The 20611-nt window shown below is 43.6% G+C and overlaps 1 protein-coding gene across 4 annotated transcripts in view; it reads right to left on the reverse strand.

Moving 5' to 3' along the window:
• KIF17 (kinesin family member 17) overlaps positions 1–20611 on the reverse strand; it is a 520936-nt gene that overhangs the window by 177277 nt on the left and 323048 nt on the right. For all 4 annotated transcript variants that reach the window (XM_086921624.1, XM_086921625.1, XM_086921627.1 and 1 more), the window contains exons 5-6: positions 7485–7937; positions 678–775 (exon numbers count right to left, since the gene is read on the reverse strand). In XM_086921624.1, the coding sequence (XP_086777750.1) occupies positions 678–775; positions 7485–7937 (551 nt within the window). The remainder of the gene's footprint in view (positions 1–677; positions 776–7484; positions 7938–20611) is intronic.

Here is a 20611-nt window from a genome sequence, read left to right on the forward strand (position 1 = left end):
CAGAATGTGACTTGTTAGCATAACCCCTGAGGTGGCATGCGGGGTCAAGTGAAGTAGACTTAAAGGAGTCATAAGCAGTACCCCAATATTCTCATCCAAGTTGGAGAACACAAATGTTTGACATTATTTTAGCACACTGATGCTTATAGCCTGGTGAGCACAACTAGTCTCACCCCTCACCAGCACTACATGGATAAACCCATATAAAGTACATTAGGAGGATGGAGAGCTCAGTTAAAGCATAAATGTATCCCAGCAACATGCAAAATGGCAAAGGATTCCGTAAGAATTTAAGTCGGTTCTAAAAGGCTGGCCATTACATTGCTCAAACAAAATTGAGTAAGAAGGCTACACTACCTAGCCTTGCTCTACTGAGATTAGTCTGGGTGGAGGCAAGTGTTGGGGGCTGCTCTCAGGACCAGCTTTGCATGTACATAATACAAAACATATGTATTTCGCCATTAACTTATGTCTCTCTCTTGCCACTGTCAAATGAATTACACTAAGCAATGACCACAACAGTTTGTTCTTTCGTGATGTGTCTACAAGTACTGGTGCTATGGTTTTTTGTGTGGTGGCTGAGCAGCTTTATTTCGGTGTTTTGCTATAAGTAGTGCTGGTTTTTCATGTGCGTTTTGTGAATGCTTGCATTAGTGGGCACTGGCCTTAAAACTTACCTGACGAATCATCTGCTTTTCCACCTCGGAATCACCAGGAAGTGCAATCTTCATGTCGGCAATAGCAGTCGCCATTGACTTCCTGTCAAACAGCATTGCTTAGGGCAACAAAATAATTTTTTCAAAACATCTCTGTTACAACAAAAAGAGCTGAACAATCAGTTACAGAACATTTATTTTACACATGGAAAAGCAATGTCAATCCCATTTCCCCACAGGCCGAACCACGCTTGCCTTAACCACGCATATGCCTTCAAAGGGAGTGCGCGGTCTAAACGCTGGAATGGGTGGGCACAGGAAGAGGAAGGATCGGGAGAGGACGCGGTCAGGTAAATGGGGCTGGGGACAGGTTTTAGGGGTGTGGGGGTCGTTTTTACGGGTGTGGGTAATTTTTAGGGCTATGGGGGGGGAGGGGTTTTTTTTTATAGCGGGAGTCCGGGTTTTAAGGTTCAGGGGTTGGGGTCGTTTTCTGGGGTAGGGGTTAGTTTATAGGCTAGTCCAGGGTAGTTTCTGGGGCGTAGGGTCCGTTTTTAAGGCCCAGCATGGGGAAGGAACAGTTTTCAGGGCTGGGGGCATCTTTAGCCTCATGGCTATGGGGGATGGGTCGGAGTAGCATACAGGGATAGGGGGTCAGTTGCTAAGGCTCACGGCGGGAGGGGGCTAAGGTTGGGGCTGTTTTTAGAGCATGGTGACAGTTTTTATGGCTCAGGGTGGGGGAAAAGGTACCGTTTTTTTTTATGTGGGGGCAGTTTTAGGCCACAGGGCAGGTGTGCTGGGTCAGGTAGTTTACAGGTGTTGGCGAGAGTTTTTGAGCTGAGGGCGATGGGCTCGGGTCGGGATAGTTTTTAGTGCGGGGTCGATTTTTTGGGCTCAGGGTGGGGCAGGGGAAAAGGGACAGTTGTCATTACTGGTTGCAGGATGAGATCGATACCACACATGTCCCTTTACCAATCGTGCCTTTATGACACAATTGCGTGGTAAAGGCATTCGTGGTAAAGGCATGCGTGGTAAAGACACAGTCGGGATTGAGACCACGTGGTTCAGGCATACGTTGTTGAGGCATGTGTTGTACCAGCATACAACCGGCGATGAGCTTTCACTCTGCATGTCCTCAATGGCTTCAGGACAAGACTCAAGGGGTCAAGGAGAGAGAGAATGTGTTTTTTCACATTAGTAACTTAAGAGTCACAAAATTGCATCACTTAGCTAGTGAGAACATGGCAATCACTTGCATGCACACTGCAAAGTGGCAGCTTGACAACACAATAGTGGGAGGTACGAGGAGAGATTTTCTGCAAGGAACACCCAATTCTGTTAGAGCATTGTTTAAATTTTTGCAGCCTACAAACTGCCTTCCAAAATGTACTCTCAGTATGTAAAGTGTATTGTAAGTAAGCAATTTGGAAGAGAAAGGAGATAGCATGTGATTTATATTTTAATAATTCCTGTGCCTTCTTGTGCTACATATTACGAAACGTAAAACTTTAAAAATATGTGTGTTGTAAAGCGCTTCACTGCTTACCATCCGCAGTAACAGATAAATGTCTGACACACAGCCCAGCAACTTTTGCGAAGACACAACAACTACGGTCCCAAAACACATACCGATTCTTCTCTTGCTATCTTTTTTTTTTTTTTTAAGATGATTACACTATGTCGATCATTAGTTATTTATTAGTAAAGCACTAATATTTGACAAAGACAGTATTAGGATGTTCAAAGTGTCAAATATCCAAAGCAAGCAGTTACTGGGTTACGGTGAAGAGAAACGTGGAGATTTAAAGAAACTCATGATTAGATCTCAATTGACAGCACAGCCTTGTGGGATCAATAGAAAAAGAGCTTTAAGAAGCATTAGTGAACGAGGGTCTTTGGCTCTGACCGAATGTTGTTTTTCTTAAGTACAAATTTTAATTGGACAGTAGAGAAAAAGGAGTACTTCTACTTCACTTTTTGCCTTGCGGGAATATGGCAGGACTGAGTAGGTTACAGGAAAAAGCCAATAATCAAGGTTATAATTTAAACATGTTTATTATGAAAAGTTACAACGAAGGCAGTAGGCCTGAAATACGTTTGTGAAAAGCATATGTTAAAACCCAACTTTAAGGGTTAGTTGTCAGTCAGTCAAATACACTTTATTCGATTAATTAAAATCATAAAAGACATAAAAGATTTACATACATGCAAAAAATTGAGCGATTCATATATTTACGCAGAGGTCTAGCCCGGGACCAGGGTTCAATTACCCGCCTCGGCAGGTCTTGGGCTCAAAATTCCACAGACCTGATAATTCTCGCCTCGGTGCCTATTCCAATCATGGAGTCCCACTCTGCAACTCTGGGCAATAGCTTGCTTAATCTCCACAACGGCCCCCACAACGCTAAGGATGCCTGGCCTCCACCTTGGGGGTGCCCAGGAGTGGACGCCTCACAGGGAAAGCCAGGATGGGTTCCACAGCGGTATTCGTACAAGCGCCTTGAGACCCTTGCGGGTGAGTAGTGCGCTATACAAGTATCAAATTTACATTTACATTTAAACTCAGTGCAAGCCCCTTTAGAACAAATACGCTGCAGTTAATCAAGTTAAAATAAGAATGGTTACTAAGAATCGGTCAAGTTAATAAATTTAATGGCACATTTTTCATTTTAATTCTAATTGCCGCAACTAGAAAAGTAGCCACATAAAAAATGTTGCGGGTGCTACTCAACATCTGAAGATGAATTAGAGCCGGTCTGACTTGGATGAAACCAGCCTCTCTCAGGATTTGTAGCAGGTATTTTTTCCATATTCCTGAATAAAACCCGCAGAACATAATAAAATGCATTGTATCTTGTTGCGAGAAATTGTCACAATTACAGGGCGGGCAACCTTCTGGTTTGCCCCATGATTGATAAGTACCCAGGGAATAATGTATCAGGTTAAAACTACATTTCGTCAATAGGACTCTATGAAAGGGTTTAGTCACTATTTTTAGATATGGCTCGAGTGAGGGAGAAAGTAATAGCATATAATGCGATCTAACTGTCGGTTTCAATAATTTCTGCTCCTCATGAGCCAATCTGGTCCTTTCTGCAAAGTTAGTTGTCATTACTCTATTTTAAAGCTTGTAGACTGGTATTTTGCTACATGGAATCTCACAGATTACTACAGAAGGCAAGGGATTTTGTGTGGTTACCCCTGTGATAACCCTTGGGTGGAAGATCTGCATTTTTTAGTTGTTTATCGTTTTGCCAACAGTAATTTCATGACTGTAGACAGATATTTGTGATGTGGGAATGCTTATGCGGAATACAGCAGGCTTGAGTTGGTTATGTTAACAAACCAGGCTCTAGGCTTCATTGTTTCATTTGAAGACGTTATGCGAAAGGCTCCAGAACCAATCTTTTAATTGTGAAATTCGGGCATACCAGAATAGTATAGCAACCAGGAAAGCATGTCTATGTCCTGCAAAGCTGTTGTTAAGGCTCGTTTTCTTGATATGTACAACAGCGTCACAGAACACAATCCTAGGACATGTTAAGGGCATATTTACCTTTAATGACAACTCTTGCAATGGGACCATATCTCAGATTGCTTGTTAATTCACAGTACAGATACTTCCTTACATGTTTTTGGCTTAATTCTGTATACCTCTTGGTTGTCATCCGAGCAGGGTTTTATCAAGAGAAAGCTTCTTCTCAGTCCTTGTGAATACAAATTGCCCAATTCTACTCTGCACTGTATGCTCTTTTGCAAATTGTATAGCCTCCCCCAAAAAGCGTTTTTGAAACCCATCCTGAGATCAGTCAAGATTGGACAGTGAAGATCTGCCAAGTTCTATCTACATCTGCTTCCATCTGTCCTCATTTGCCTGGCAGTACTGCACCAAATACATTTGTTTTTATCACCCTTCCTGTATATTTAAGTCGTATTTTTACAGATGTGATTTCTTTTTAATTTGATACGTGTACTTTTAGATGTACGATTTGCTGCTCCTGCTGGTTTTTATTTTTAGTTCACTCGATACGTTTTTGTGTAGTTTTACATGACTATTCACTGTAGATGGCGCAATTTATTTGACCAGCTTTCTGTTTCTTTTAAGGTTCTTACTAACTGAATAAAGAATTATTGATTGATTGAATGGTAAGTGACAAAAATTATATGTATAAATAATGTTTTGAAGTATTAGGCTATTGTTGTAAACTGTGTCTTCCATTCCTTTAGCATATCTGCAGCCTGCAATTCTACCACACCTTCCCTTGTTTTTTCTTCTTGAATTCCCAGTTTTCTGTGCTTTGTTACTCTCATCTAAGCTTATGCTAAAAGAAAGACCACCATCTTGACTTTCGTAGTTGAGGGAGGGAGCGGATCACATTGTAGTTCAGGTTTGTATACATTCTGTTCAGATCGTGACATTCATTCTAAGCAGTTATTAAAGTAAAATAAGGTTTAATTTGGATACAGACCTTAAGTTCTTATTCAAAAGGCTGAAATATGAAAAGTGTCAGAGGTATTGCCTAATCTGGATACACTTTATTATTTACATTATTTGCCTCAATTAAGGCTCAGTGGTTTCACGTTTCTTCCGCATTTATAAAAGCCTAAATTAAAACTTTAGATGTCTTTGAAAAATGTATGAGGTAAAATTCCAGTTTGGCACTGGTGATTAACCTCTACTTCTGACTTGATGGTGACTTGCCAACCCCACTAAAAAAAGTCTATGATAGTTCATCAGCTTTGCAAACCCACAGGAAGCAGAACAGATTAGGAAGTAAAAAATCTCAAATGAAAGTACTCACAGGCAATATATTTTAACTAATGGATCTCTCCTTCTAACCTGCAAACTATGGCCTCCTGCCAAGTGAACTACAAAAGTAAGAAAACTGGGAATGGCACTTGATCCTCCCAAGTTCTTCTTTTCTTTGATCAGCCATTTACTCCAAAACATATCAAGATCTCTTGTCAACTACTATATTACTACTCTTCTCTCTAAAATGCAGAAAAACATGTTTCTGTAGGAGGGCCCAATAAATTTCAGATGTATAAGCCGGCATCAGAGGTGGACTTTTTCTCCGACTGATTAGCCACTGTAGGCTCCTCTTAAACACAGCATCAACAGAATGTTCTACAGGCTAACTCCATGTCTACATCTATGTATGTGTAAATATTTGTTCCTTTAAATCTAAGGACACACACATATATATTCTGTGTGTGTGTGTTTATAAGATATATCAATAAATGATGTGGTTTGGATGGTATTATTCGACTTTTAAAGACATATTAAAGACTTTCAAAGATGTTCATCTAAATATCTGCAGGATGAATAAAGAAATATCTTACATTTCTTGGCGGCCTACCTTGCCCTTGGCTCTTGCAGTTCACACTTGAGTACACTGATACACTTATTATGAATTGACAGCTTAATTCATTTCTAAAGTTTTCTAGGATTTAGCAGGTTAGAAATCTTAAATGACAATCAGTCGATGATTCTGTGGTTTTTAGACAGACATTTCAGGCGGAAAACATATCAACCAATAGATGTTTTCAAATATTATAATTTTTGCCCTCTCTGGGGTGGCGGGAGAGTGTAGAATAGTGGTAAAATGACACATAGTTTCCTGGTTTTTCACATTTAGACAGCTGGTCAAAATCATTCTTGAGATACGTTGGCATGTTGGTATATGATGCGGTTCACAGGAATGTATTAAATGAGATAACTGCCTCGGTCTGTCCAAAAGAATCATCAGTCATCCCCAAAAAATAAGCTATCCTAAAAAAATATCAAGATTCTAAGGAATATGCAGACTGAAAACTTCTTGAACTTAGTAATTCCTCCACAATTGTAATGTATTAGCACACAGGGCATGGAGAAGAGAACATGGTATTCTAGCAGCCCAACTGTAGCACTCCTGTGCATTAATTTGTATTTTAAATCAGAATTTCATCATATTGTTATTGTTAATTAGCACTTGTACAGCAAACAGTCTGCCATTTATATGGCATTGCATGTACTAGATTGGTACAGATGATCAGTGCCTTACAAATGTTTATGCGTAGTGGCTAATGGTAGTGAATGTTTTGAAAGACTTAATATCCAAACATGTATTGCATGTTTGAGCTGTATTGGACGCATTTCAAGACTTCTCATGTAATATATGCTAATGTTAAGTGGTACCTGGCCATATTGGCGGGAACTATGTTCACTATAATGTGTAAGCCTAAAGTGATATACTAATTCAGAGATTTGTAAGATTGACTCACACAGAGGTTTTTGACACACAACCCAAGGATGTGCCGGTTGAGTTCAATGGTCACTGATTAATCAGGGAGTTTATGAAAGGGAAACCCAATGAGCTGTAATATGGTAACCCAGGAAGTTGTGATGGCGCTGCTTGCGGATTTGCAAAAGTGGGGGATAAACCTTTGAACTAATATGGACCAGGCGTGTGCAGTAAGAAGGCTTAGGGATTTTCCATAACACGGCTCTATGATAAGAGCAAAGAGGGCTCAGCAGAAGAGCTAGGGTTAGTGGGGAAGAAATAGTCAATAAGTAGAAGTGGACTCATCAAGGATGCAGTGTCATTAAAGCCAAGACTCTGGTATTAGGAAAGTTTTGAGGTGTGTTTTAAGCAAATTGAGGGTAAGCCATAAGTAGGACATCTTAAAATCCCACAACCAGTTCTACCTTCGAAGATGATTTAAAATGATTAAGAGTACATTGGAGCCATTTGCTCTTATAAAATGATCTTTCCAAAGTTTTTGCTCCTCTGAATTTAATCAGTGAAATGCACAGTGAAAGACAAATTTTACAAGCTTGGAGAAACTTACCTTCTAAATTAACTCCAGTGACCTGTTTAGCCAGCAGTTCTCTCAGCTTCTTGATCTCCTCCTGGTATTCACGCAAAAGTGCGTCTTTGGGGTCCTCATTGATGCGTGGTTTGTTCTTGATGTTCTTGGCACGGTTGGCATAGCGTAAAGTGCTCAAAGTCTCATCATAATTATTGTCGGCAGGGGACAAACAGGCCACCATGAGCGTTTTGGTGTTGCCACCAAGTGAGTCCTGTAGCAGGCGGGTAAGTTTGGAATCCCGATAAGGAATGTGTTTACATTTACCGTCCACAAGTGCAGAGATGACATTGCCCAGGGCAGAAAGGGACAAGTTTATTTTTGTGGCCTCTTTCAAACGTTCTCCTGTTGCGCCAGTTTTAGACTGCCTTTCGCTACCAGCTAAGTCCACCAAGTTCAGCTTGCCAGCTCGCAGTGAGTCCTTTCCCTTGTCATCTACAAAAAGAATGGTGTTGAAAGGAAGTATTACACAGATCTTACAAGAGGCCCACAGATTACATTTATGAGACCATCAAATAGCCCTAAATACCACTCAAACTATTAAACAACACTTGCATGGTTCACAAAAACTATCCAGAAATCCTTGGACAGACAATCACAAAGCCTCAAACTGGCACTTATACTGTTCACAACAGCCTACTTATATAACCTTAACAGTCCTTCACAAACTGCTCAGAGGACACTCATAGTCATAGCAGGCTTTCACACAACCCCTAAGTGTCCCCTCAACCTTGGGGTTGTGGTATAATACTTTCCCATTCACCAGGACATAATGTACATATTAACCCCCTTTCCCCAATGTTTCCCCCTCAATACCTGTAGTCTCCATTGTCTTATCCTGGCTTCTCATTGTTCCGATGGTCTGTTTCCTTACACCTCATCAGGATATCTCCTTATCAATACACAGACACATAGTCTTGGCACTAGAACCCACTACAAGGGTTCACTATCTAGCCGGACACATGTATCCCATAGAAAACCAGCACCTTGCTTCTCTCAGTCACACTGCTTGAGTAGCAGATCTGCCACCGAGGAGGTGCCCCAAAACGAGGTGGCTGGGCACAATGGGAAAATAGTGGAAGTAAAGAGGGATCTGGCCATGAGGAGGTGGAACGCCAGTAATTTGTGTGATAGCCTAAGTGAGTGTGTATGTGTGCACATGTGTATGTGTTTAACCCACATTGTGCAGACAGGACCGGTCCCCTCAGTGTTGGTAAACGTTGACAATGTCCCACAAATACATCACTGTGAGGACCATGGCGCTAAGAGGACCAGTCCCTGAAGTACTTTCAAGCGAGTGTATCAAAAAGCTAAAAAAATTGAAATATTTTTCATTTCTGTCCTTTCTTTGTCTTCGGGGGATAAATGTCAGCTACATCAATCACTCCCACACCCGGCTATAATCAGATGAACCACGTACTGCAGATGTTTATGTATGCAACCTGCTCACTATTCACATCAAGAGGACTGATTTGCTCTATGCAATATGATATCTGCGCTTTCAGCTGCCATCTGCTGACAGGCCAAGAGTCAGCAAACATTGGGGCAGATTCTGGGGATGTGGCCCAAGCCATGATACTGTCTAAATACTTCCAGACATTAGTCTCAAGTCAACCAGGCCAAAGAAGGGAGCTGTCTGTAATGGAGGCTGGTAGTGGTGGACACGGTTATGGGGCTTCCCTGGGCATATTTGTTAACCCGCCCTTTTTGAAGGAAGACACATTTTTCCATAGCTCTTTGAACAAAAATACCAGCTATTTCTCATGTTCTCCCCCACAAATGTACTCCTCCTCTCAATTCCTCTTTCACTTTCATTTCTAATCCTCACCCTCTGCCCTCCAGATCTTCTGCTGAGGGCTGCAGCTTGAGTCCTTTCAGTCTGTGGTTTGTCTGGTTCCATGAGATGTTGCAGCATCACAATGGGTCTAGTTCTATGTCATATACCAGTGTCTCTGGTAGCCTTCATGACCAAGCCCCTCTTTAACCCCAGAGAAAATCCATTTCTGGTATCTATTGATCTATCTATCTATCTATCTATCTATCTATCTATCTATCTATCTATCTATCTATCTATCTATCTATCTATCTATCTATCTGCTGTCTGTCTGTCTGTCTGTCTGTCTGTCCATCCAGTGACAAAAACGAAGTTTAAAGTGATTTTATAGTTTGTTGGCAAGGTTGGTTGCAACATAACATTTTAAACAACAAAAAAAGAGACTAAAATTCACCTCCGCTGGGTGTAATATACACACATTTTCAGTCTTTATTTTTCAAAAACTTCAGAACAGATTTACACCAAATCACAAAAAGCACGCTTTCTGGATCAACAATTGCAATAGGTGGCCCGTCTAGTCGCATTGACGTGACCCCTTCGTTTTACCCGTGCTCCCCTCCCCCTTCCCTCCTGACCCCAGTCCTGAAGAAGACCCTCAGCAGAGGCCGTGAAATTTCCCTTTTTTGCGCCAGGGTCGAAACATCGACGATTATACCCCCACCTTGAGGCCTACACCCATAATTTTCCCTGCCCCCCCTTATGTTTGGTGTAATTTTGTATATACAAATGTATGGGAAGGCTTTGGTTGTTTAACTGGAAAATTGAATTTTTTAGTTGTACAGAATTATCTTAATTTTGCCTTTTGAGCTAATTCTCTTTTCAATTCACTTGAGCACCCCTTTCCTTCTTTCTGTTTACTGCATCTTGCAGTTTTCTCTTTTGACCAATTATTTTAGGAACATGTAAATACATTTGTTATATAAAGATTGAGTACAACTGTCCTTCGATTTGTTTGTGTTGGGTCTGTTGCAACTAATACTGTTTTTTGCAAATAACATATCTCCTCTCCTCAGTTACAGATTTAATCTGTTTATTCTAAAAATAAGATTTACATTAATTGTTTTGTGAGTTGTATCAAGGACCACTTTGTTTCTATATATAATCATAGATAAGCACAAGTTAGGGGTTGCTTTTATTCATTCAAGGTTGGCTTGGATGGTATTTTACCAATTCAAAGCTGTAATTCTGTGCCTGGAGGGGTAAAAGGCGTTTGTCATTTTTCAGCTCCACATTGATGGCACTGTGCTTATCCTATGCTTAAAAACTGCTGTAGAAATGGTAAAATATTTTGTCCTTTTCTAGCTCTGCATGGATGGCACTATTCTCATCCTGTGCTTAAAAAACTATTCTGGAAAAACAGAGGTTTCAGTTGAGCATATTCAGAGTCGCTGGTGTTGCACGGTGTTCTATACGGGAGCTACTCTCAACCTAATCTTGGGAACCAATTAGAGTTCTCTGCTTTTGTTTTTCTTGCATAGTTCATGTGGCCCTTTAAATCCTAAAAGGGTATTGTTTTTACTTATACTAGATGTTCCCTTGTGTCTGGACAAAGTTAAACCTTTATGAAAAGCTATAATGATAGCAAAACACGTGTCAGGGGTAGCTTTTATTCATTACAGGTTGGCTTGGACAGTATTTTACTAATCCGAAGCTGTAATATTGTGCTTAGAGTGGTAAAAAGCTTTTGTCATTTTACAGGTCATCGTAGGTGGCACTGTGCTAACCCTATGCTTAAAGACTTTGCTGTAGAAATGGCAAAAGAGTTTGCCCCTATCTAGCTCTGAATTAATAGTACTATGCTAATCCTATCTTTCAAAACTTTTCAGGAAAAACAGACATTTAAGGTAAGCAGATTCAGAGTGTCACTGCTGTTGTAGGATTCTCTATACAGGAGCTGTTCTCCACCTAAACTTGGAAACTAACCAAAGTTTTCTGCTTTTTGTTGTTACATAATTTATATGCCACTATAAGCCTGAAAGTGAAAAGGTATATATATACCAACAAACCTCTCAAAAGTGAATGAGAGCCTGCACTCGAAGACCGGAAGACATCCACATATTTATGGAGCAGGCAGCACAGAAAAATCAACTACTTTGGTATATCAAGCAGCTCTGAAATTGGACGCATTGCAGCTGAATCAAAGCCTTTCTCAATGAAACTCATTAGCATTTTGATTGCTCAATATATATTCGCAACATCCACGATATGAAAGAAATACTTCCCCGTCACTTGACTTCAGCAAACAACCACATAATCCATTGTACACAAACATTTTATGTGTGTGGTAGCAACTCAAACAGTATAGAATCATGCATATATGTATTTCTATATAGATAAATACATCTTTGTTTCTTAAACCGAACAGCTCATAGCATTATAAAAGTTCACTTTACATCCATTCACTTTAAATAAGTTTGCTGCAGAGGAAAACACATCATAAATCTAAATATGGAGGCAGGCAAAATGGCAGTTCAAAATAAGTCCATACTGCCCACACTTGCTACCAATATAAGCAACAATTCCCCCAGTATTCAGCAATGTTTTTTAAACAATGTTTTTCATCTGATCACATTACTCATGTTCCTGATTATCCTTGTGCTCGGTAATAACCAATTCACATGCAGGTAGGCAGCACTAGTTGTGGACAACATTCCGTGTAGTCTGATCCGCCCAAGTATGAGCCAGTATTAAGTCCCTACCCCTATGCAGTGCTTTGCTCCCAACACCCAAACAATTCCATGAGATTAGAATGAGGCATAACGCAAGGGCAGGTCCCCGCAAAGGACTCCAACAACTCCCAGCACCAGACCTTCACCCCTGTCTCAGCCCTCACCCCACTCCAATCTTACTCCATTTGGGGGGCACGCCGACCTTTTTACATCCTCCAAGAAAGTTGCAGGTAGCCGGCCTGCACATGAACGCAGGTGGTGCAAGGTGAAGCGTTACTGCTAGCGCCTTTAAAATGACAACAAACCTCTCAAAAGTAAATGAGAACCTGCACTTGGAAATTGGAAGAAATCCATATTTTTATTGAATCAAGCAGCACAGAAAAACCCACTTGTTTGGTGTATCGCACCGCTCTGAAATGAGATGCTTTTCAGCTGAATCACAGCTTTTCTCAATCTAACTCATCGCCATTTTGATTGCTCTATATATACTCACAATATTCACAATATGGAAGAAATACTGCCCGTCACTTGTCTGAGAAAGGGCGTTTTCAGTGCTGCTTGATCCAATAAATATATGGATTTCTCCGAGTGCAGGCTCTCATTTACTTTGAAAAGGTTTGTTGGCGTTTTAAAGGGGCTAGCAGTAGCGCCTCACCTTGCACCACCTGGGTTTATGTGCCGGCCGGCTAACCGCAACTTTCTTGGAGGAGATACATTTAAATATACATATGTATAGATAGATAGAAAGAAAGAAATAATTACACATTTGCTACTGATCATATAGCTGTGTAGGTATAATTAGGCTTAGGTTTCTATAGGAAATTAGTTTTTTAGTTTACTAATAACTTTGGCGCTGTTTGACAAATCTTAACTACAGATTAAGCCTCGGCCGGCCTGCTGAACTGCCTGGAGAGCGTGAGGGAGTGGATGACCAACTCCTCCCTCAAACTGAACGGGGGAAAAACTGAACTTATGCTCCTAGGCCCAGCCTCACCACTACCCTTCTCTTCCCTATGGCCCGCCGGTCTAGGAGCACCTCCTACCCCCAAGGACAGTGTTAAGAGCTTGGGAGTTTGGTTAGACCACAAACTCTCCTTCTCCACTCAGGCCACCAAGTTGTCTGCCACCTGTTTTGGCCTATTAAGAACGCTGAGGAAGGTCCTTCCACTTTTGCCTCTAGATGCCAAGAAGGTGGCGGTACAAGGCCTCATCCAGTCCCGTTTAGACTCAAACAACGCCCTATACCTGGGGGCGCCTGAGATGACTCTCCGAAAGCTGCAGGTGGTACAAAACTGCGCAGCACGTACCATACTCCAACTTCCACGGTCTCAGTCCGTTAGACAGGGACTGAAAAGCCTACATTGGCTGCCTGTGAGACAGAGAGTGGCATTCAAGGCTCTGTGCATCACACATCGGGCTTTTTGGAAGACTGGATCAGCAATCAACACCAGCCTTGTCACCCCTTACCACCCTAATAGGAACCTCCGGTCTACCGGTGCTTTTCTGGCAGCGGTACCCAGAGTAAAGAGAGCTAGGTCCGGGGGCAGGATGTTCTCACTGAACGCCGCCAGGCTGTGGAATGCACTCCCCCTTGATCTTCGATCCACACCCGACCTACTCCCATTCCGCAGAAAACTGAAAACCATACTATTCAGGAAGCCCTTCTAGCTCCTCCTGTGTTCCGTCACGTCTCTGTCTAAACTCAGCGCTTGGACGCCCCTGGGCAGCAACTGCGCTTAATAAATCGATAAATAAATAAATAAATAAATTAACAAAACTTTCTAAACAAAAAAAGATTAAACCACCTCAGCTCTTATCTGGAAAGTTTTGGGGTGATCCATTAAGCGGGGGCGAAAAAAGGAGGGTCCCAAAACATGTTTTTCCCATGCAATTTCCCATAGGGATTTTGGACAATGCTACAGCAAAAACTGCTAAGACAAATTCCACCAAATTTGGAAGAAGCCTGATCTGTACATGTAAAGACAACTTTTTGTTACTCCGTGTAAATCGGTTCAGTAGATTGAGAGAAATGAAGGTTAAATATCTATAGATATTTCAAGCAGCAGTAGTACTGTGTTTCAGCAGATCAAGACATAGGGCTTGATTTGACTGGCGTCAACATATACAAAGATATTTGGCAGCCATTTCAAGAATTGAGAACTCAGTCCCTTTGTCGTAGTAAGTAAAAAGAAAAAAACATATAGGGGGCAAGGGAGGGCTACCCAAGCCTCCTAGGTATTTTAGGGTGTCCCTGGGTTACTTGAGGCCAAAAACTGAAAACAAAGTTTGTCCAGCAGTGCTGTAAAACACATTTTAAAAAACAGAAAAGGGTGCACTTTCAATGTATAATCCTCCCAATATGGGTCAGGGGGATTATACAAAAAGAAAATGCTTTGAAATTCACCAGTTAAGTTGGGTAATATACAATGCACATCATAAATCATGCCATGTCGCAATCATGCTCAGTACACCCTGGAGCTAATGGCATGTAAAACATTTTTTTAAAACAAGGCAGGTGAATTTCTGAGCTTCTTCGTTTTTTTTGTTTGATAAACCATACCGGACAGTCATCTGTGTTTTCAGTGAATTTATTTTTTCTTCGTGATGGACTGCTTCACCTGTCACATACCCATTCTGTGTTGTGCACGGCTTTCCTTTGTCCAGCCCCTGCGCACCTTTACCTTCAGTCATGTACAATAGGGGTCTGTTGCAAGTGCTATCTGGCACTGCATTGGGCTTGATTTGCTAGTAGCCAAATTTCATGCAGATTCATCCAAAATCACCAATTTATTAGTGAATGAAAATTTAATGTATCCCCATTTATCTTTGTTCCCACCACATCAGCAGTTATGCGGAAAGTTGAACATGATAAATGTATGCCTAATTTTGTGTTGATTCATCAAATTGTGCCAAATTTAGTAGCAGATTAACTTTTCTTTGATCCCTCCTTGAAATCTAACCCCCCTATTCATGAAACTGCATGAAAACCAACAAACATGCTAGCTTTCTGCCAAATTTCTTGCAGAACCATGAAGCTAAAGTTATTAATAAATTAAAAAAGGTTTTACTCCCCCCACCCCTTCCTCCCTCTTTTTTGTAAAGATCTTTATTGGAATGTATTATGGGCAGTACCGCAGGGATATCAGTGCATACAATCCTTTCATTAACATCTTTGCAGGCAGTAAGTACCAAAAGCCCCATATCCTTGTACACGCATTGGAAGTAATCAGGAAGCACATGTTCCACAAATCCAACAAGCATTTCAAGCAGTGAGCCAGTTCAATTACAGGTGTGAAGAATGAAAAGAAGAATGAAAAAGACATTCAACATACAGCCATAACTCCCATTACATCCTCCCAGGGGCAGGGGGCCCTGCGTCAATGCTCAATTTGTGCCAAAAAATGCGTCATCACTATGCTTGTTGCCCTCCACCCTTGTGAGGAACGGATGGGGGTGGGTTCTGAGGGGGGGGGGGTGGGAGGGGGGGGTGGCGAGAGGAGGGGGCGTCTAACTGACCTTCCCAATCTGCCTCAATATCCCGTTTTCTCAGTTCACATGCTTCTTACCGTCGGAGTACTAAGGCTTCGGCCTTACCCACTTATCTGTTGCTGTCGGCCAACGCCCCATCCCGGGCCGCAACCTAGCCTTCCAGTGCATAGCGATCAATCTGCATACTATTAGTAATTCCAATTCATTGAAGTGGTTCATGGGCCCTATGGCCCTTCGCCAGCTATAAAGCCCCAGCACTCCGCTAGTCACATAGTTGAAGTCGGTTCAGGCCATTATTCTGGCAAGGGTGTCCGTGGACCCCAGAAAAGTTTGTCAACTAATGCGCAGCTCCAAAACATGTGCAATATGTCCTCTCCAGCTTCACTGCAGCATGGGCACTCCAATGTAACCCCAGGGAAGATTTTGTGACGCCTGGCTGGGGTGAGGTATGCCCTGTATAGGATGTTGTGCTGTATGTACTGAAAGCGGACATTGCAGGTATAATAGAAATGTGTCCCACCATTCTGGGTCAACCCGCGACCTATGTCCCCCTCCCAGCTCTATCTGAGAGAGTCCCAGGTATCTTGCGATGTGTGGGAGAGGGCCATAGTCAGCCAGGTTATCACTTAAAGACTATCCCCCATAGTGTGCATTGTTTGTAGGAGTGGATGTGAGTCAGGCTCAGTGTCAACTATACCCCACAAGCACCCATATTCAGCTACCAGCTGTCTGTAGGCCAAGAAGTGGCCTGCCAGGGGGCCCATATCGCCCCTCAGCTGATCTACAGCTGAGGGCTACATCATGGAACAGATCACCCAGAGTGCTCACACCTACCGCCTCCCAGACCGCTAATCCCTCCCAGCTGATCTGTTCTCTAAATGTTCATATGGAACACAATCGAACCATGTCTTATTGAGGCATATCCGGCATGAAACACAAGCTCCTCCCAAAGCTATCATAGGCCACCAGCAACAAGCCACCAACAGGCTGAGGGGCTGGGGAAGGGGGTGGCATCCTTTAAGGGAGAAGCATCAGGAGAATCATCTCCTGCACCATCTACTGGGTTCTGCGCCCGGGGGGCAATCCCAACTGCTCATTGTGCCGACCCGCTAGCCCGAGGGTGCACCATTGCAGTTGCGCAGCCTGGTAGTAATGTTCAAATCAAAGTTCGGGGCACTGAGCCCACTTTTCTACACTGGGAGTTGTTACTTGATCAGAACTACCCTTCGTCTGCCCTTGTTCCAGAGAAAGCCATCAAGCAATGTGTGCAGAATGTGCTACATGGAATCGTGAGGTGTCTGTCATTGAGGTCGAGTAATGTGGTAGACGTTGATGCCCAGATAGTGGAAGGTAAGGGGCTCCAAACAAGGGGAATGTGTGTGTAGAAAGCTGACTCTCCATATAGTGCACTAAAATGAGGTACACTGTGCAGAGAGTCCAGGCGACTCTTACTGGTTTACAGGGGTTATAATAATAATCCCAAATTCTCTCTTTTATGGTAGAGTGGGCGAACAGTTGCGTTAAGCATTTATTGAACACACAGAGGCACACACTCAATGAAGAAATCCGGCACCAATTTATAAAAATAACACAGATTTATATATGAATTTAGACACCAAGATCATCGTAATTGAGTAAGTACTTTTCGAGTTATCACTTTTTGAAGCATGCAAAAATACACTTGTATTTGTAGCTTTGAAGCAGTAATGTTATCCTATGGGAAAGAAACATATACTGCTTATGGTCATTGTCAACAACTTACAGGGCTGTTCTTTTGGACTTATGGTAAGAATCGGACAAGGTCCATGGCAGCACCAACAGGTCACCTCGGTCGGCTCTGGGGCATCAGGGTGCAGAGGTGATTTTCTGTGTCAGGTGACCCGTATACGTCAATAGGAAACGGTCCTAATGAGAAGAGGCTGCAAGCAGGGACTCTCCAGCCAGTCCGGGTGAACTCACAGAGGGGTCAGGTCTTCAGGGTCTCTAGCACTCAGGGACACCGTAGATTCACTGGTACTCAGGCTGGGAGGCTCGTGGTGCAGTGGTGCTCTGACCTGCAGGATCGCGCTGTGGGAGGCTTTTGCAGTTCTCGGTTTCATGGAGAATAATAATAATAATAATAATATGAAATTTATAATGCGCTCAGCTTACCCGGGGGCATCCCGGCGCAACAGACCAGAAGGAGAGACTCAGCTAATCACTACTGTGGAAACACGTGGGTCTTAAGAAGTTTCCTAAATGGTAGGATCTTGGGCTCTGAGCGAATCCTGAGGGGAGAAAGAGTCTGCATGCAGGGACTGGAGGACTAGTCTGGCCAACCACAAAGGGGGGCTCATCTCTAGAGGATATCTGAGCCCCTTTGGCACCGTCGGTTCACTTGAACTTGGGCTGTGGGGCTTTTGTGCAGTGGTGCTTTTTGTTGTCAGGTCGCAGAGGTCAGATGCTCACACTCCCTCTGAGGGTGACCTGGTGAAGAGGGGAAAAAAGGACAGCAGGGCCACTCTTGATGCTGGCTTTGTGGATCCTGATGTCGCTGGAGGGTAGGTTTGTCTTTGTGCTGTTGGAGTCTGAATTGGACCACCAACAAGCCTTTGTTGCTGCAAGGCATCTGGTACCCCGGGTATAGGTGCAGGGAGTCTCCGGGAGGGTTCAGTGTCTCACAACTTCGGTGAAGTGGCATGGATGACCTCCTGATCTCCAAGAAATCTTCTCCTGGCTCGTTGCACTATTGATGGGCCTGATGGCCAATGGGAGAGAGCATCAGGCTTTGAGAGTGGTGCCCTGCAGATGCACGGATGCAGCTCCTCTGCTCCAGAGGAGATGTTTCTGGCAAGACGAAGTCGTGAGTCGCTCCTCCACAGCTTTGGGAGGTGACACCGGGTACATGCAATTGTTGAGGTCCAGCAGAAGGGCAGGGCTTTACGCCAAGTGGTGTTGGGGTCCTCAGTTCTCGCATCATGGGCTCTTTGTCCTTCTTTCTTCTTCAAGCAGACAAATCTGATTTCCTGGTGTCTGGGAGCCACCTAAGTACTCTATTTAGGGGCTTTCAGGGTACTGAAGGGTAGTAGCCAATGGGCTACTTACCCCTGGGGTGACTACACCCACTAGAAAGCCACTTCCTGTGGGGCGTGGGCATCACCCTGTCCCAGGGCTCCTAATTCCAACACACTCAAGATGGTGGTCCTTCTTTTGTGTTCACTTCAGGGTGCTCACCCTAGAAGTGTGTCCAGTCTGGCAGTGCAACACACCTCCTGACTATCTAATTTCCTGCATGTCCTGGTGTCAAATGGGCCTCAGAGCAGAGCGTGGCATCCTCCAGGTCTGGGGGAAGCCAGACTTGCCTATTAAAGGCGGCAGAGGCTGTAAAGCATGGCCTTGACATGCTGAGTTAGCTTCCTGCTGGAGGAAGAGTAAACACCTCCAGTCACAGCAGACATTGTTTTTGACCCCTGACAGCGGGGCTTTCCCCCCCAACGGGGTTAAAAACTCGTCTGTGGGGGAAGGCCGGACAAGACAAGTTAGCAAGCACACTAGTGGACTAATAGGGTTCAGTGGATACCTATAAGGTACCCTCTGGATGCTTGTATTAATAAATCCATCACTGGAATCAGTGTGGGTGTATTAATACGAGGTGTTTGATACTAAACACCATAGCTTTCAGTGAAGCTATTATGCAGCGGGGTAACTTGTTTTGACCAGTGCCCGGTACATACCTTAAGATAGCTTCCCTGTTCACTTGCAATATCTAGTAATAGAACTAGACATCACAGGGGCATTCCTGCTCATGCAGATGTCCTAACATAAAATATAATGCAGACTGCCTTAGTGCTCAAATGCTTGCTGCAGGTATGACTTCAATAAATTAAAAGCTGTAACTTTGGCATGGCACACAGGAGTGTGCCATGCCATGCCATGTCATGTCATGTTTTCACTCATAGCTTGCACCATGTCACGCAGTCTGCAATGGCAGTCTGTGTGCAATTTGGGTGTGGGTCCCATTTATGCTCGCACTCACTGGCAGTCCGAGGTGCAGTTCTCATGGTCCCCAGGCTCTTGGGGGGCAGCAGAGCTCTGTCCCAGGTAGCCCCAAGCGCCTCAGGGCGCACTTCAGAGCATTGACGCTGGCAAGTCAAGCAAACTGACCCACAGCTTGCCTCCAGACGTACACCCACCTCTCTGCTATACTCTACGAGGGGCTCACGGTGGGCATATGCCCGGATGGAACCGTATTACAGGTCTCCCAGCAGAGCAATGTTAGACCGCGTTCGCCATCTTGCCATGGCTGACCACGCCCCCTCCCTCTTAGCTTCTCACCGTTAGATTCGCACTGCATCTAAAATATTTGGGTGTAACTTTTTAACTGCTTGTCACATTTGATGCAGATTTCTCAACCAATGCTAAAGTTATGGGCAATTGATTTTTTTTTTATTGCCCCCTTTAACTTTGCTCCCTCTGATGCATTCGCACAAAACTTGACATACCAATCAAAAAGCAATCCTTCCATCCTTCTGACATGTTATTGTGTAGATTTGTCACAGGGTGCCAATGTAATTTTTTTTTTACCCCCACCCCCCTTTTAGGTCTTGCCTACGCAGCACGCATGCGCTGCATGGGAGGGCCTTTAGCCGTCGCTCTGCTCATTTTCAGCCACACACTCGTGCTTGTGGCGGCATCCACCTTGCGGGAGCGAGCAGCGGCGTGCCACAAGCACGAGTGCAGTGCTTGATAAGGAGCAGACTGCTCTCCCAAGCGCGCACGCGCTTACCACTCGGGGGCTCACCTCCTCTCTCCCCTTCTCTCTCACAAGCGAGGTTTTGAATTACTGTGGGCGCTTTCATCACGCTAATTTAAAACAGATGTTAACTAGCGCGTTTGCTGCGCTCGGGGTGCCAGGAGCAGCGTGTGACCAGCGCTTGTTTTACCAGCCAGCGTTCACCCTTCCATTCTCTTCTTTCTTCCCTGTCGATCTTACCCCTCTATTCCTTCTACCCTCCATTCTTGCCTCTACTGCTTCCTTCGTTTTCGATTGCTTTCATGCTTTATTTCCTTAGTGTTTATTCTGTCACTCCTTTTCTATTCCCCCTCTAAACCCCTTCCTCCTTTTATCCCTCTCTTCT

The sequence above is a fragment of the Lissotriton vulgaris genome, chromosome 5 (genome assembly GCF_964263255.1).
Source record: "Lissotriton vulgaris chromosome 5, aLisVul1.2, whole genome shotgun sequence".
NCBI lineage: Eukaryota > Metazoa > Chordata > Amphibia > Caudata > Salamandridae > Lissotriton > Lissotriton vulgaris.